The following is a 17,874-nucleotide window of genomic DNA, read 5'->3' on the forward strand; positions in this document are numbered from 1 at the left end:
AACCTCGCACAGCGACATCATATTGCCTGCCTTCTTATTATCGAAGTCGATTTCATTGTTATTTCACGATAAGGCTATTTCAGCGTACAATTCTTTCCCATTTCGTAGTCATAAGGCTCGCATAAATCTTTTCGCGAAGTAACATAAACATGACATACGTCAGTCAAGAAATAAAGAAATAAAGTTTTTTTTTTTTCAAGACTCGACAATAATTAAATATTTTCTTATCATGAGAGTAATACATTAAAAAAAGCAAGGTTAAATAATTTTAACAATGGTTATTTATTACACTCATCGATTTCTCAATAATTACATAATTAGCGTCAGCGGAAAAAAACAGCTTGCCGAAATTAAATTTTAATTTTCACACTTTTCATATTTTCGTAATATTTTCTCCATAATATCTGAATACTACGATTACTATTTTCTTATTAATATAAAAGAAATTAAATAAAAATTCTTTTTGGATACTAATTGGATATCAAATCGGATACTAACTCGAAGTAATAATTCTAATAAAAGCGTAATGTAAATTTTTCTTTATCTTTTATACATTTTCTATTTTTTCTACATATTATACACTGTAAAAAATAAAATGTTAATTTTAACTTAAAGATTTTTAATTTTAATATTTTTGCATGTTTCAGAAAGTCCACTATACGACTGTAAGTTAAAATTAACATTTTATTTTTTACAGTGTAATTACATATAATCACGACAAATATTTAAAAATAAAAAGGGAGAAGGTGCTTTTATTTTTAGACTCTCGATGGGACAAAGTACGCGATATGGAGACCTTCCAAATTCAACGAGAGTTCACTAAATCATAAAACCATCCGCACGATATATTCTGACATGCTCCAAAAAAAAGTCTTTTACACCGTGATACATGCGGAATGAATCGTGGCTTCGTCGTGCGACGTTGTACAAGAAGCCGCATAAATAAGCTCTAGCTCTAATCGGAGCACTCAAGTTAAAACTACCCGGCTGCCAGCGGCCGAGGAATTTCGCTCTTTATGATCCATTCATAAAACAAGAGTCGAACGGGCGCGAAGATAAACGCGTCATCGATGCAGCTCCGAAACGTTCGTCAATGACACATAAGCCATCGCGTCGACGACTATGAGAGATCTCGACCGATCCCGATTATTCGGACGATCGCGGTTACTTTACTCGGAAGACGCTACAAAAATTGTATTTCTCTCTACACACCTGTCTCGCCGCTAGCTGGTGTCCCGTGGATTTATCGCTGATAACTTCCAGCCGGTGGTACGGTCGCACACGGGAAACACCATGCAAAAACACGACGCAAAGCGGGAATCACGTGTACGACGACGGTGAGGCGCACGCACATCGGCAGCAGCACTAACGCAACGAGACGGTGTACACCGTGTACAGTGTACCAGCCCGGTGTATACACAATATACAGATTACAGGAGTATTATGGCCGCGTTCCTAACGTTCATGAATGAAACTAAGCGCGCTACTAACTTGGCGTCGTAATTTCGGCCGGCAGCCAACGGCTTGCGAATGATCGTACGTATCGCGGCGTCACGTGACTCGGCAAGCTCCGCCGAGCTTCGGCAAGTTCCGCCAAGCCTCGGCAAATGGCCGCCGCGCCGGCGCGGTCATTACGAACGCGTAGTTAGACGGACCGCGTAAAAATTAAACGCAAACAGATCTCTGCCATCTATTAAAAGCATAAATTTCTTTATGATATTTGAATAATGTGATTAGACTGAAGCTTCGTGAATTTATTTTGAATCGGAAACGTATTTGATATTTATAGCACTCTTTTATACAGATGTCGGTAAACTAATTAATTGGAGCACCGAGATATTAAAGATAATAATAAGTTTTATTCTAAATGATGTCTTGAGATGCTAGTGATTATTAGAAACCAAAGAGATTGACAAGTGTCTATTAAAGATTGACAATTATATAAAAATCCATGTCTATTAAAATTCAACTGATTAATTTGTAACAAAATATTAATTTTATGTAATTATTCTAAGCAGGCATAAATATATATGTATATTTATATGATATGGATTTGATTTTTATTCAAAATTTGCACTCTTATTTTTATCATTTGCGTTTAATGATCCATGCATGAATAATAGAGAAAAATGTAATTTTATTATATTATAATGTATATAATACGAAATATGTATATGAAATATATATAATATTTTTGCAACGTTATGTATGCTTATATATGAAAAGCATCTGTAATATATAGTAATGATTTAAATTATCTGATATATTATATGTAATTGATTTTTTAGATATTTATATAGATCAAAAAATTTACATCGACAGTCGATAAAGTCAATTGAAAACTCTGCAGTTATCTTTGAGTCTCATTGACAATTACGAAAATGCTGTGCTATTATAGATCAACTTATAATAGCATCGAAAAAAATTACAAAAAATTGGAAAATATTAATAATGTCGATCGCCGAGAAAATTAATAAATATAGACATGAATATAGGCATGAACTTAAAGGAGTATGAACCTTTAGTAGAAAGAAAAGAATTTGTAGCCATCTTGAAAGACGAACTGTTCTTTTTAGGTAAACTTCTTACACTATTAAGTGTGCGCGCGCATTTTCCTCTTTTTTTTTTCCACGTCAAAAAAAAATGAAAAGATAAATAAAACAAAAAGTTCAGTTTAAAAAACAGGCCTAAAGGTGCTTTTATATCAAGGGAGCATCAAGCATTTTTCTTATACTTATAGTATAAAAAAAAAACACATAATTTAGTCTAAATTATAAGTTTTTTCTTACATCTTTATTATCTTTTCTCTTACATGATGTACGTTTTGAGATAATCGTTTCAGACGTGAAAGATAGTTCACTGAAATTTAAACTAGGATATAAAACAAATAGTACTAAATTATAGTATAAGCGTTTTATTGTTAATGTTATTATTTTTAATGGATTTTTAATGGACATTCTCATCTTTTTAAAAGTTAGCATAAAACAGATTTCTTGCTAAATAGTTAAATCAAGATTATAAAAATAAAACAGAAAATTCAGACTCGTGTACAATAAATTTCTATGCTTAATACTCCTATGAAATAGTACCTTAATATGATACTAGAAAGTGAGAGAAAGAGAGAAAAAGAAAGAGGAAGAGAGATAGAGCGTTGTCTCTCAAGAGATGGCGAAAGGTTTCATATTTTTGGAACTCATGCTCCATTTTTTAAGTCCATAATCGTCAACTAATTTTAGTCATACAAGACACGAGATTTAACGTCATATAATACAAACAATTTGAATAATTATGAAAAATATTATATAACAAGAAATAAATGAGAAAATATAATATAAGAAATAATACTTTTTCGTAATTCAAATAATATTATACATATTTATTTAGTCGAATAAAAATATTTGAAAAATATTTGAATCACAAATAACGTTGCATGATATATAATTATATCATGCAATGTTATGCCATTTGTGATTCAAATATTTTTGAATCGCGAAATTTTTTGATTCGACTAATTTATATATATATATATATATATATATATATATATATATATATATATGCATATACCTTGTGCAAGTAGATATCAAAATCCTTCCTGGCTCAGAAGATTTTGTATATTGTCGGATATGGATACGACTCATTAGATCAACGTACGATTGTTGGTGACGCTTGATGAGTCACGACAAACATTCTCAAAATGCAAAAGACATCCAGAATGATTCCTCGTGCACGAGATTTGCTCTCAAACCGTCGCAACAGCAAGAAACACGATTCGGATGTAACAACTGGATGCAACCGTCACGACGCCTTCCATCAGTTCCATCACTGAAACAACTGAAATCTCATCGAGGCGCCAAATTGCGATTTTTAAAACAGTCAAAGGAAACGAACCAATCACAAGCTCGATCGTTCGAACCGCACTTTCTACACTTGACGCGAGGCGAGTGTAGTACGTTTAATCTTCGGAAAAAGAAAAATATCACTCGTAGAGCATAAAAGTTAGTATGCGTGCAAGAAACAATTGTTAAAAGTATTTTTGTGATTTGTTGCCTTACTTATCTTTTTAATTTCGTAAATAAACACGCGAATGCCGTCGTAATACGATACACCAAATTCGTAGACTTTCTACTGCCAGAGTAAACTCTAATCCGCCAATCAGAAGACGAGTTCTTGATAAGGTAGTGCTGTATATAGAACTGTATTGAAAAAGGCGGGCTTCGATCAGCTGCGACAGCATGCAACAGGCAGACGTGTGGTGACAGTTCGCGCATGTTTATTTGTTGCTTTGAAAATTTTCTCAATGCGATTATTAATATTTATCTGATAGACATCGAAGAAATATCATTTCGTTCAGTATCTTCGAAATGGAAACTTTGCAAAATACCGGTGCTTTCCGTCCACCTAAGGCGGTTAACAAAAGAAATCCGAATCAAGAGACTAGTACCTCGGGGTATGATAATTTTGGTGCTTGTTCTTGTTTGATTTTATCGCGGCCTTTCTTATAAATTTTTAATATTTCAGAGAAAATGCATTGGGAAAATTGCTCGAGATCAAGGAAGATATCAGAATCGATACTGTATACGGATTTCGTCGAGTCACTGACTCGAGAGAAAGGATAGGATTTTTGCTTAATATGCACGCGGTAAGGAAGATTGAATGAAATGATGGCATAATTAATATACAAGATTATGTCTTTGTGTAGACGGAGATCGTAGAGGATGATAAACATATGTTGAGTGGTGTGGATTATTACTTCATCGAGGAAGACTCTACCAGGTTTAAAGTGTCATTGCCATTTTCACCATATTTTTACATTTTATGTCGTAAAGATACATTTGAAGAAGTGTCGACATTTTTATTTAAGAAGTACACAGGAATTTTGACGAAAATTGAAACTATTTATAAAGAAGATCTTGATTTGGTAAAATGTGCTTTTAATCAATTATTTAATTAGCTATTAATATACAATTTTTACAATTCAGTGTATCTTTTCTTTTTTATTATTCTTTTTATTTATTTATCTTTTTGTTTATTTTCTTTTTGTTCTCTTATTACAGCCTAATCACTTGATTGGTTTGAAACAAAAATACTTGAAGCTTTCCTTCGCGAATATTATTGATTTAACGAAAGTTAAACGCGACATTATGCGCTTTGTTAGAGTTAACAAAGAGCGAGAGAAAAGTAATACTTACTACACAGACATGCTAGCGACTACTTTACAACCAAACGAACAACAGGACAGTGGTAAACAAATTTTAGATCACATGGATAATATTCTTGATATTAGGTAATTGTGTACATTTCTTTTTTAGTTCTTTCTTTTTTTTATTAATATTTATTACTTCTTAATTTCTCTCTTTAGCACTACTTCTTGATTTATACTGATATTATATATTGCATATATTGAAATATAATTATTTAGGGAACATGATGTACCTCATCATGTCCGAGTATCTATAGATGCTAATATCTTCTGTGGAATTTGGTACTCTGTAAAGAGCAGAGGAAGTGAACCACCTATAATCATGCGAAAGGAGGACATGATTGAACCACCTGAACCTATTGTATTAGCATACGATATTGAAACTACAAAGCTGCCATTGAAGTTTCCAGATGCCAGTATCGATCAGATTATGATGATATCATATATGATAGATGGGCAGGTAATATATCTCATTTTATAAAATAAATAATACTTATTATTTAACTTTTCAAATTATTAGATAAATAATTTCTATTCTATTTTTTAAAGAGAATTTATTACATTTTTCTTAGGGATACTTAATAACGAATAGAGAACTAATCTCTGCAGACATACAAGATTTTGAATATACACCAAAACCGGAATTTGAAGGTCCCTTTACAATATTCAATGAGCCTAATGAGAAAGCAGCTATAACAAAATTTTTTGATCATATTAATGAAATAAGACCGCATATATTTGTAACATACAATGGTGATTTTTTCGACTGGCCATTTGTTGAAGCTCGAGCTGCTGTGCATAATATGGATATGAAAGAGAAAATTGGCTTTTATAAAAATCGCGAAGGTGTTTACGTTAGTAGAGCTGCTATGCACATGGATTGTTTATGGTAAATATTTTGTGAGATTTTATAAAGTATTAAATATGTTCTTATCACAAAACTATTTTAGTTGGGTGAGACGTGATTCTTATCTCCCAGTGGGTTCTCAAAATTTAAAAGCTGTCGCTAAAGCTAAGTTGAGATATGATCCAGTGGAACTTGATCCAGAAGATATGTGCAGATTAGCATCGGAAGAACCTGAAATACTCGCAAACTATTCTGTTTCTGATGCTGTGGCGACATTTTATCTCTATCAAAAATATATTCATCCCTTCATATTTGCGTTATGCACTATTATTCCCATGGAACCTGATGAAGTAAGAAAAATATTTTATATTATTAGGTGTTGGAATTAATTCGTAGCGTTTTACAAGTGATGGGAAGTACTTTCATTAATGTATTTTTTAATGCTCATGTGAAATAAATAACATTCTTTCATTAAAAAACGCTACGAATTAATTCCAACACCTAATATGTACATTAATTGATATACTTTTCTTTAAATGATAAGTTTCATTTTATTTGACTTTATTTGATTTTATATGACTTATGTTTAGGTGCTCAGAAAAGGATCTGGTACACTTTGTGAATCACTTCTTATGGTACAAGCTTTTCAAGCTAATATTATATTTCCTAATAAACAAGAAACTGAATTAAATAAATTGACAAAAGATGGCCATTTACTGGACCAAGAAACCTATGTAGGTGGACACGTAGAAGCCTTGGAATCTGGTGTTTTTAGAGCCGACATTCCTTGCCGTTTTAAAATTGTACCTAGCGCTGTAGACGAGTTAATTGGTGGTGTAGAAAAAGCCTTAAAACACACAATACAAGAAGAAGAAAAAGTACCAATCGACATGGTTACGAATTTTAATGAAATAGTAAATGAAATTAAGGGAAAATTGAAAGAACTTAAAGATCAACCTTTAAGATTAGAAAATCCTGTAATTTATCACTTAGACGTAGGCGCTATGTATCCCAATATAATTTTAACTAACAGATTGCAACCTTCCGCGATAGTAAATGAAACGGATTGTGCAGTGTGTGATTATAACAAACCTAACGCTCTTTGCCAAAGAAAGATGAAATGGATGTGGCGAGGCGAATATTGTAAGTTTGAGTATAAAATACTACCCGGAGTTATCTATATTTTATATATATATATATATATATATATATATATATATATAGATTTGTATTCTACTTATTAATGTTGTGTAATTAATAATTTTTAGTGGCTGCAAGTTTGGGTGAATATCAAAGAGTAAAACAGCAATTAGAAACTGAAAGATTTCCACCGCAATTTCCTGGTGGACCTAAGAGAGCTTTCCACGAATTGACCACAAAAGACCAAGCTACATATCAAAAAAACAGACTTACTGACTATTGTAAAAAGGCGTATAAAAAGGCGAAAATTACTAAAATGGAAGAAAGAACGCAAATGATTTGTCAGAAGGAGAATTCGTTTTATGTTGACACTGTGAGAGCATTTAGAGATAGAAGATATGAATATAAAGCATTAACTAAAGTTGCTAAACGGCAAGTAGCAGCAGCAATTGCAAAAGGAGATGCGGCTGATATAAAGTCTGCCAAGAATAGAGAAGTTTTGTACGATTCTCTTCAGCTTGCTCATAAATGTATTCTCAATTCTTTCTATGGTTACGTTATGAGAAGAGGGTAAATATTAAAATGAAATATATAATGTTAAGTAACACATTAGGATAATATTAACATAAAGAATAATATATATAATATTTTTATTATGTTTTTTTACTATTTTTATTATACACTCAAATTTGTGATTTTTAAAATCTTATATTATTCTCTTTTATTTTAAAATTATATTACAGAGCACGATGGCATAGCATGGAAATGGGTGGCATCGTATGTTACACAGGAGCCCATATTATCATGAAAGCTAGAGAAATTATAGAACAGATTGGTCGACCATTGGAATTAGATACTGATGGTATATGGTGCATATTACCTGCGTCTTTTCCGGATTCTATCATAGTTCATACTACTTATGAAAAGAAATCGAAATTTACGGTCTCGTATCCGAATGCGGTCCTTAATTTTATGGTGAAAGTATGTATAAATGAACAAAAAGTATATTTTTTTTCTTTCGATTACTATATTTTTTTATTTTACACAGGATCAATTTACTAATGAAGTATATCATGAACTTGTGAATAAAGATAATTTAACGTACGAAATCAAAAGTGAAAATTCTATATTTTTTGAAGTTGATGGACCGTATTTAGCAATGGTGTTACCCGCTGCAAAAGAAGAAGGAAAGAAATTAAAGAAACGATACGCAGTTTTTAATTTCGACGGTTCGCTAGCCGAACTAAAAGGATTTGAAGTAAAAAGAAGAGGTGAATTGCAACTGATAAAAATTTTTCAAGCTTCTGTTTTTGAATCCTTCTTAAAAGGAAACACATTGGAAGAATGTTACGCTTCAGTCGCGAAGGACGCAGATTATTGGCTGGATTTATTGTACAGTAAATGTGCAAATATGCCTGATTCCGAATTGTTCGAACTTATATCTGAAAACAAATCCATGTCGCGTAAATTGGAAGAATATGGTGCACAGAAGTCCACGTCGATTTCTACGGCTAAAAGATTAGCCGAATTCTTAGGCGATGAGATGGTTAAAGATGCAGGTTTAGCTTGTAGATATGTTATAGCAAATAAACCGCAAAGCGCACCAGTTACTGAGCGCGCGATACCATTGGCTATTTTTCAATCAGAACCGGCTGTGCGAAGACATTACTTGAAAAAATGGTTGAAGGATCCTACTTTGTACAGTGAGGATATAAGAGATATTTTAGATTGGAACTATTACATTGAACGACTCGGGAGCGCTATTCAAAAAATAATCACTATACCAGCGGCGATGCAAGGCTTATCGAATCCAGTTCCACGAGTGCAGCATCCACCATGGTTACATAAGAAAGTGATGGAGAAAAGTTCATCCCATCGTCAGAAAAAGATCACAGATATATTTTCTGTAGTAGATAAAGACATTTCTCATGCGAACAGCGCCGAAGAGCCTTGTGATATTGAAGACCTCGCAGGACCGTCCACTAGTTTCACGACTCCAATGTCGATTGTTAACAAGAGAAAAAGACAGCATTCAGATGAAGATGAGACAATTAGAGCGAAAAGTTGGAAAGAAGCTCTGGGTTCACCTCCTCCCATGGGAAAAACGAAAGAAGAGAGGCTTAAATGGTTGGAGTTTCATAAGAAAAAGTGGGCTTTCCAGGCTAAACAAAGAAATCAGCATCAGAAAAAGAGAAGTAAAACTGACGAAATCGACGGAATTGGCTGGGGAGTTATACGAAATACAAATACATCTACCATGACTGGCTTTTTAAGACGCGCTCAAAGAAAATTGTTGGAAACTCCGTGGGAAATCATTCAGCTATCGGAAACCAGTGAACCCGGCATGTTTCGATTGTGGATACTGGTTGACACACAGCTGCATCAAGTACGTCTCGTAGTACCCCGCATATTTTACGTAAACACCCGCAAAGCAAGACCCGATCCAGGACCTAACGAGCTCTGGAAAAAAAGTTTCAGATCTTTACCACGCTCTCGCCCGATATACAACTTGTATCAATATTCTCTACCAGAATCTTTATTTCAAGAGCATAGTCGAGAGCTCCTGGAAGACTTAAATAAACCAGAAATTGAAGGGATTTACGAGACGCAAATGTCATTGGAATTTCGGGCCATATTGCAGTTGGGATGCGTATGCATAGTCGATCCGCGTGTTATGCGTAAAGTGGCAGATGGTGCCGATACCTTTACTCTGGATCAATTGGAGTACAAAAGTATCGCTTTTCATCCTTATCTCAAGCGAACTGAATCGATCAACTACATATTTCTCTATCATCATTGGAGTTCAAACCGTCAAAGAGCATTATGGGGCTTATTCTTAAGCGCCAGCAGGAGGGCTCACATATTCGTCTTAGATTCAGTCGTTTCTAATCAACTACCGAACATGAATACATTATACACGAACGAACGTAAAGCAATATTGGAAACAAATGGCGAAGACAGTATAAGCGAATTGCCTGAAATTATGCAGTTTATGATACAAACTGAAACAAACTTTCAACATGTGTGTCGTACGTTGCAAACAGCCTTAACGACATATAAGAATGAAAAGCACGGTGCTACAATTATTATTAATCAAACTGCTCTCGACAAGACTGTGTTAACTACCGAAATGCCACTTCTCAATGATTTCCCTCTTATCAGCACGCACGTGCGAGACGTTGAGAATCTGTACAGCACATTAGAATGGCAGAAGATCGGCGCGAAAATGATGATCAGTCACTACCTGAAGAGTCAACAGATTGTCGAATTAATCGCAGAACAATGCCGATATTTCCACGCACCCATTGGCAACATACCCGCGGATACTTCACTCTTTGGCGCCGATTTATTCTACGCTAGAAATTTGTACAGGAATAATTTTGTCCTATGGTGCTCGCCCACGGAGAAACCCGATTTAGGTGGCAGCGAGAATGACGATAACAGGCTACTGACAGACTTTGAGGAAAGTTCGAGCTGCGCTGCGAACAATCCAGGCACATATTCCAGTGTTTGCGTTCAATTGGAAGTAGATTATTTAGCAGTCAGTGCACTGTTGCAATACAATCATATTCACGATATAGATGGAACTAGTACATTTGTAGCGTTTCACAATCAACAGCGTCCATCCATCCAGGTCAGTTTTATACATCTTTCGAAAATTATATACATATTTAAAATTTGTTTAAAAAAATATACCCCTCTAAATTAATTAACAGTACTTTTTAAAAATTCATTTGCAATAATTTTTCTAAATTGACAATATATTGTAACTATATAAATTATATTAAATTATTCAATAGGACATGGCAATGGGTAGTGATGCTGCAACAGTTATTCCCAGCTACGACGAAATCACTTTATGCAATCCATCATTTAAAATATTGCGAAACATGGTAAACACATGGTTGCTGGATGTATCTTTATATAAAAATACATTCGCGGATTATCAATTGATCCATTTCTATCGGTATTATTATTTGTATTGTTATTAATTATATTACTTAATTATATATTATTCTGTTATATCAACACGCATGCACATATCATGATTCCAGATGGCTGAGGTCTTCAAACGCTTTGCTTTATGATCCTGCTCTCCGCCGTACTTTACATACTTATATGAAAAAATTATATATACAGTTAATAGCACAATTCAAAACGTTAGGTTGTATTATAGTTTTTGCAAACTTTAATAAGATTATTGTATGCACAAAGAAAAGATCTGTGAGCGATGCTTTAGGCTATATAGAGTTTGTTGTTCAAACTATACAAAACAAAGAACTGTTTCACAGTATTGATATTTCTTGTGAACAATGTTGGGAATACCTAGTATGGCTTGACTTGGTATGATTCATCAATTATTCCATTCATGAAATGTAACGTTTTGATTACATATTTGATTTTTTCAATAGCACAATCATGCTGGTATTAAAGGACAGTCACCTAAAGATGATACGGGAGATGAGAACACTGAAAATGATGACGATGACACGGTAAAAAAAATAAGCATATTTATAGACATTTGTAGAAATTGCACTGATAATGCTTTGACGATATTTTTCTACTTATTGAATTATTTTTATTTAGCTTCTAATCATGAATTGGAGTTTGATGGAATGCCTGCCTACAGAAGCAGGATGTCAAGCAAGTTTTAATGCTGTAGTAGCAGGATATATACGTGCAGTATATCAGTGTATGATTGAGAATGAAACTAATAACACTATAAGGCCAAGAAGAAGACAAAGCCAAAGCCAATCGTTTATAGCACCACTTGGTTTAGGTGCATTGGAAAATACAGCCGAGTTTGCAAAAAAATTGATATCAGGAGAAATATCTCAAAGATTATTCAAGTATATATTTATTTATTTTACAGTCTCTAAAATTAATATGAAGCTTTATATAAAGAAAATGAGATAAATTTAATATTGATATTTTGTGCTTGGAAAAATCGATAGTTTGAAAGGCATATTTATTATTTGCAGAATAGCTCAAAAGATACATCGGAACTTGACAGAAAAAACATTAACTCTCGAGGAATATCCTAATTTGAATATGAATGGAAAAGAAAGTATAAAAATCAACCCTGCACTTGAATTAATCAAAGCAGTATGCAAGGTAACATTACTTTATAAATATTTCAACAATATTTGAATTGTTTGAGATATTAAAGATTATCTGTGAAAATTGCAGGTTTTATCTCTGGATAAAGAGATGGAGCATGAAGTTTATAACTTAAAAACAAATCTTTTACGATTAATTGGAGTCGGTAGTTATAGCGATAATGTTGAATGGAAGGAACCGTGTATTTCTCTTGTTTTACCACAAGTTATATGCAAAGTATGCAATCGCACGAGAGATATTGATCTTTGTAAAGATGAATATTTTACCAATGAAAATAACAAGTATGTTAAATATGAAAATAATGTAATATTTAGATAAAGATATACACTAAAGATGTATTATTATTATTATTATAGATTCATGTGGAAATGTCCTAACTGTGATGCATCTTACGACAATACAGAAATAGAATTTTCACTAATTGACAAATTGAATCGTAAAAGTATGGCTTACGTATTACAAGATCTACAATGCCGAAAGTGTAAGGAAATCAAACGAGACAACATGAATTTGTTATGTTCTTGCTCAGGCGAATATGATAATTTAATTTCACGAGATGAAGTCACAAGCTATGTAAATATATGTAAATCTATAGCCACGAAATGTAAAATGAATATTTTAGCAGAGATAGTAGATAACACGAAACTTTTTACGAGTTAGTAACTAAATCAAAGTTTTCTCCCTTTATGATAATTTATCACTAAATTTATTAATTTGTTTTGTTTTTGACTGTTTAGGTTAAAAAAAACCAGATTATAATTTACAGCTATATATATTTTTAAGATGACTTACTTAATATTTAATAGTTCAACAGTACATGAATGTTCTATGATATATATTGATACATACATGTTCATTTTTTACCCATATCTACAGGTTTAATACCCGTATCTACAGGTGGATCTGAAATAAAGTACAATATATTAAATTGTTTTGCTATATGTTCATATATTTGCATGTAAGCAAAATTGTAATAACTTTTCAATTTAAAACAGACATCTGAAAGACATATTTGTTTTATAAATAACTTACCAACAAATTTAAACTGAGGAAATTGAGTCATATCTACTCCTGGACCACCACCATATTGCGTGTTAAGTTTTTCTAATTCAGAATCTCGTTCTCTTATAATATTCGGACTGGGATCAACTAATTTCCCATCTCTTTAAATAAAAGAAAAATTTTTATAGCATTTAATATTCTTTATTTTAGACATATTATCTTGATATAACATAAAAATATTAGTTCAATATTTAATGAATTTAATTTATTAGTTCCATCTAATTATTGATATTTCGCAGCTATGTAAAATATTTTTTTAACTCTTAATTTTATTTTTAATTAGAGACATATATATATATTTTTTTTCAAATTATTCTAATTAATACTATTGTCTTTTCTAAACAGAACAATACAACAATAAACAAACATAAATAAGATGAACATAGGCAGTTCTTTTAGTTTCTCTTATACTAAAAATTTAATTATATTCTTTTTCTGTTCAAAGTATAAATTTTTTGCAAAAATATTTCCTCAAAAATATTTTTAAAAAATTGAAAAGTATGCTTACACGCTTTTTGATTTATATTGCCGAAGTTTGTCAACGAAGAGCTGCTGTATAGGATCAACTGCTTTCTGCAAAGCAGGAACGTTGGTGCTAATGTTACGTTTAATAGTTTTCGGCACACTAATGAGACGTGACCTCAACATGATTGCCTAAAAAATAAGTCACGCACAATTTTGGAGAATTCTATACCTATGTTTTGTCGTCAACAAGTAACTCTTCTTTTTTTGCGCAATAAGCGTGAAAGAAATTCAAATAACCTCTCAATTACACATCGAAATCATAAATTCTAAATTATAATTTTTTTATATGTTGTTGAATTTTATTAGAATGAAAATTAATCGTCTTTCAGACGTCTCTTACGTAATAAAATGCAATAACATTTGTTGGTTAGATCCATTCGGAATAGGTTAAAGCAATTTGAATATACATTCATCCATTCATAAATGGATAAACAGCAATAATTTAAAATATATTACACATTACACGTTAATAAATAGTTAATGTATTTACTTATATGTTTAGCTTGTACACACAAGAATGTCCAAATTTTCTTCGCAAGACAATCACCTAACTAACACTACCGAATAACAGAAGCCAATAGTTTCGAAAGGCAAAATCAGATGGAGTAAAGGGATTCCATGAACTAGATATTGATAAAGATGGGCAAGTTCGAAATTTTATAAAAAATTAATTAAAATAAACTTAACGCAAAATATTTAAAAAGTATAAAAGATTAGACAGTATAAACATGAAATAATAATAATCTAAATTTATTATGAAGCAATATTGAAGAATAAATTTTTATGGCTACGTATATTTCTATTAATTAAAAGAAATAATTTTGTTTATTTTAATTGTTTTTTCTATATTATATTTTTTCTTGACTTTTTTCCTGAATATTTTATATAAATATCAAAAGTAATTCTTCAAATCGATTGTATATATCAATTGTCAATTACAGTATTTTATTTTATCACTAGTAGATTAATTTTAATTTCGATTTAATTCTTTTTTTTTTTTTTTTTTTAGGAAAAAGTAAAAAGTAAGTTAAATCACAGAGAGAAACCTGAAAGAGGTCATGCTGGTTTTTTCTTGTTATCATCGAAATCGCAAAATCGCTCGTACACTACCGCCAGTACATCCATTTTCAGTTTGGGAATTATGTGACTACATACATTTTCTGACACTATCGATAAAATTGTATCGTCGAAATAATTTTTAAGTAAATCTAAATTAGATAAAAGGAGAATTATTTAAAAATTATTTTAAAATTTTATACAAATTTATTTTTGTTAAGATCTTTAGAGAATATATATAATTATTTTAGAGAATATAATTATATAATTATTTTATCTAAATTTTAAATAACTCTCTTTTTATCAAAATTAGATAAAAGGATAGTTACTTAAAAATTACTTTAAAATTTTATACAAATTTATTTTTGTTAAAATCTTCTTTAAAAAATATATATTTCTTAAAAAATATAACTATTTTAGAGAATATATATAATTACTTTAGAGAATATATAATTATTTTATATATATATATATATATATATATATATATATAATTATTTTATAGAATACATAACTATTTAAATCATTTTATTTAACAATGATTTAAAAATAATCATTTTATTTTTATTTGTCAAATAAAATGATTTAAAAACAAGCAAAAAAAGGTTAATTTTATACAAATAAAAAATATTTACTGCAAGATTTGCTCTACAAGGTGCCCGATGTTTTTCCCAGACCTCCTCCTCCTCTCAGAATTGGGTTGATATCCTCTCGCACAGGACACTCGCGTAAAACTCGCAAATAATATATAATATTATACTCGCGCGCGGACTATAACTTGAGTCCGATAACTTAAACGGCACTCCCGAAGAAAACGCGCGACGCGACGAACCGGCTGCGGCTCGTTTATTTTCAAGTAAATCGGCGACGAGGGTTAACTTCCCCATTGGATTTTTACACGAAGAGAATAATTTTACTCAATATTTAAAAATTTATCTAGATATACATTCAGATATATCCGAAAATTTTTAGATATTTGAGAAAAACCATACTTTTCGTAAATATCCTCTGGGTACTGAGCCCTCCCACCACGTCAAGATCGTACCCGTGAGAGAAAAATGTAATATATAGCTATTATCTATATTACTATGCAATTATTATGCAATCGGTTAACTTTTAGAAACGAATATCAAACATATGTCTGCAATTCATTATCATTGCGAAATAAATTCAGAGCAGATAAAAGAGTTGAATTTTTTATTTATATAGATGATGTCTGTAAGATATGATCAGAATCAATGAAATGGAGATTAATAAAAAAGAGAAATGTTTCTTTTATTAGCGATAAATAGTTTCAAAGTCATGTTTAATTTTTAAATGAATCGTATAACGAAAAGTGTATACAAAAATAAAAAATTAATTAAATTATTAAACTATTAATTGTGAAAACATGAATTGCGTTTGTATGAAAATATTCATATTAACGTTGCTTTTTTATTACTCATGTGATATGTACATGCGTACGTACAAACAAATAGCCGTGTCGCGTGCCGTTCTTCTTCACATTTTTTTTTGAAACATATAATAATCACAAAAAATGCTAGATATAATATGAAATGTTATATTTTATGAATATTCATATAACACGATTACTAGTATTAAGTATAATTAATTATTCATAAAGTACAACGTTTCGTATTATATTTGGCATTCTTCGCGATAAGATTTCAAAAAGTATTGTAAAAAAGTCGCGTGCGACACAACTACATGCTTGTACGAATCTCGGTAAGGGAATGACTGCGTCGTAAACATGACGCGTCGTTCCGTGCCACCCGTGCCATCTCCACTCCAAGGTCGCGCGCCAACCGTCTAACTGTCGAAATAATAATAAATATTACGAACAAGTAAAATAATATATTCTTTACATTTTTTATGTTCTCCGATTAATGAAACAATTTCTTATATCTTTTAGCGGCGCGAGTCGTTTAATATGATGTCACAATTATATTGCGATACACCGAGGAACATATTTGACGTTCATTTTATAATTTTAAATATTTCGTATCAATTACAATGTGCTGATAAAAGAAAAGAACTAAAGAAAGGTTTTTACTAGCGTGGTTTTTCTTTCATAATTACTCAAGTAAAGTGCTTTTGACATCGCAACATTATATCTCAATTTTCATTATTCTTTTTTATGATTTACAATTAAATAAAGATTAATAACATGTTATACTCCTTTAAATGAAGATAAATGCAAAATTTATTTTAAATTGTGAAATAATTTCGATTAAATAGAATAATATGTATAAATAGCATGCACATACATTTAGAGATATGTAATTTAAATATAATTTATCTGTTATTTTTCCCGTATCATAGGAATGCGGAGTAACACGAAAATGATAGAATTATATATACGATTCAAAGTGATAAAAAAACCACAATTTGAAATATCTAACAATAAGAATCTCATTTTTATACCGTATATGAGAACACATGAAATATCTAAAATATTCATAAACTGTGTATGTGCGTAATGAATCTAAGAAATAAAGAAAAAACCTATTAATACAACAAAATCTATTAATTCTTAATACATTCCTTAGTTTTAAGCAACCTTACGTAATTCGCGTTCGTAGATATTTAATTTTCATTAATTAATGCGACACCCGGAGCGACTCGTTAAAACACGTCCATTTCTCTCCGAGATCGCCAAGCGAATGCCGAAGTGATGACGTCAAGTACTACGCTGCAGCCGCCGCGCGACACGTTCCCCCACTCCTCGCTGTTCGCTGCGTGACCCCTTCTCTCGCCGTTCGTCGGGCGCCGTTCGAATATATTATTGCGCATAAAAAATATTCACGGTTTATTCGTATTTTACATGATGTTGGTAAACGGATATCCTTATACATTTTACGCTTTACTTTTGGCATCTCTAGCATTTGTTAAATTCTATATTATTTGCGCGGTTCTTGTA

General features: G+C 31.5%; 3 protein-coding genes across 9 annotated transcripts in view; 1 reads left to right on the plus strand and 2 right to left on the minus strand.

The window, feature by feature from the left end:
• The window catches only part of pnt (ETS transcription factor pointed), a 130,277-nt gene extending 114,586 nt beyond the window's left edge, over positions 1–15,691 (minus strand). Inside the window, exon 1 of one of the 4 annotated variants that reach the window (XM_011065395.2) lies at positions 15,590–15,691. The gene's annotated coding sequence lies outside the window, so the exon portion shown is untranslated. Of the gene's footprint in view, positions 1–1,212; positions 1,556–3,567; positions 3,685–15,589 lie in introns of those variants that run through there. The other 3 variants (XM_011065396.2, XM_011065394.2, XM_011065398.2) reach the window with 3 other exon arrangements.
• On the plus strand, positions 4,005–13,215 carry DNApol-epsilon255 (DNA polymerase epsilon catalytic subunit 1). Of its 3 annotated transcripts, XM_011065393.2 has the most exons (18): positions 4,005–4,450; positions 4,522–4,642; positions 4,703–4,921; positions 5,058–5,287; positions 5,423–5,663; positions 5,776–6,092; positions 6,154–6,400; positions 6,641–7,193; positions 7,319–7,760; positions 7,934–8,171; positions 8,239–10,824; positions 10,991–11,157; positions 11,246–11,534; positions 11,603–11,683; positions 11,778–12,040; positions 12,173–12,305; positions 12,381–12,592; positions 12,668–13,215. In XM_011065393.2, the coding sequence occupies exons 1-18, from the start codon at positions 4,365–4,367 to the stop codon at positions 12,969–12,971; spliced, it is 6,729 nt and encodes a 2,242-aa protein (XP_011063695.1). In that variant the 5' UTR covers positions 4,005–4,364; the 3' UTR covers positions 12,972–13,215. The 3 variants fall into 3 exon arrangements, with proteins under 3 accessions (XP_011063695.1, XP_087272553.1, XP_087272555.1); XM_087416427.1 differs by lacking the exons at positions 4,005–4,450; positions 4,522–4,642; positions 5,058–5,287 and having other exon boundaries at positions 4,783–4,921; XM_087416429.1 differs by lacking the exons at positions 4,005–4,450; positions 4,522–4,642; positions 4,703–4,921 and having other exon boundaries at positions 5,128–5,244.
• LOC105151594 (ATP synthase, coupling factor 6) lies at positions 13,065–15,727 on the minus strand. Of its 2 annotated transcripts, none has more exons than XM_087416620.1 (4): positions 15,590–15,727; positions 13,882–14,027; positions 13,344–13,474; positions 13,065–13,214 (listed from the first exon to the last, which is right to left on the minus strand). In XM_087416620.1, exons 2-4 carry the CDS (start codon positions 14,019–14,021, stop codon positions 13,165–13,167), a joined length of 321 nt encoding a protein of 106 aa, XP_087272746.1. In that variant the 5' UTR covers positions 14,022–14,027; positions 15,590–15,727; the 3' UTR covers positions 13,065–13,164. The 2 variants fall into 2 exon arrangements, with proteins under 2 accessions (XP_087272746.1, XP_011063694.1); XM_011065392.2 differs by lacking the exon at positions 15,590–15,727 and adding an exon at positions 14,389–14,545.
• Between the last annotated feature and the right edge of the window lie 2,147 nt (positions 15,728–17,874).

This window comes from Acromyrmex echinatior, chromosome 2 (assembly GCF_024713525.1).
Source record: "Acromyrmex echinatior isolate Ae372 chromosome 2, ASM2471352v2, whole genome shotgun sequence".
Classification (NCBI taxonomy): domain Eukaryota; kingdom Metazoa; phylum Arthropoda; class Insecta; order Hymenoptera; family Formicidae; genus Acromyrmex; species Acromyrmex echinatior.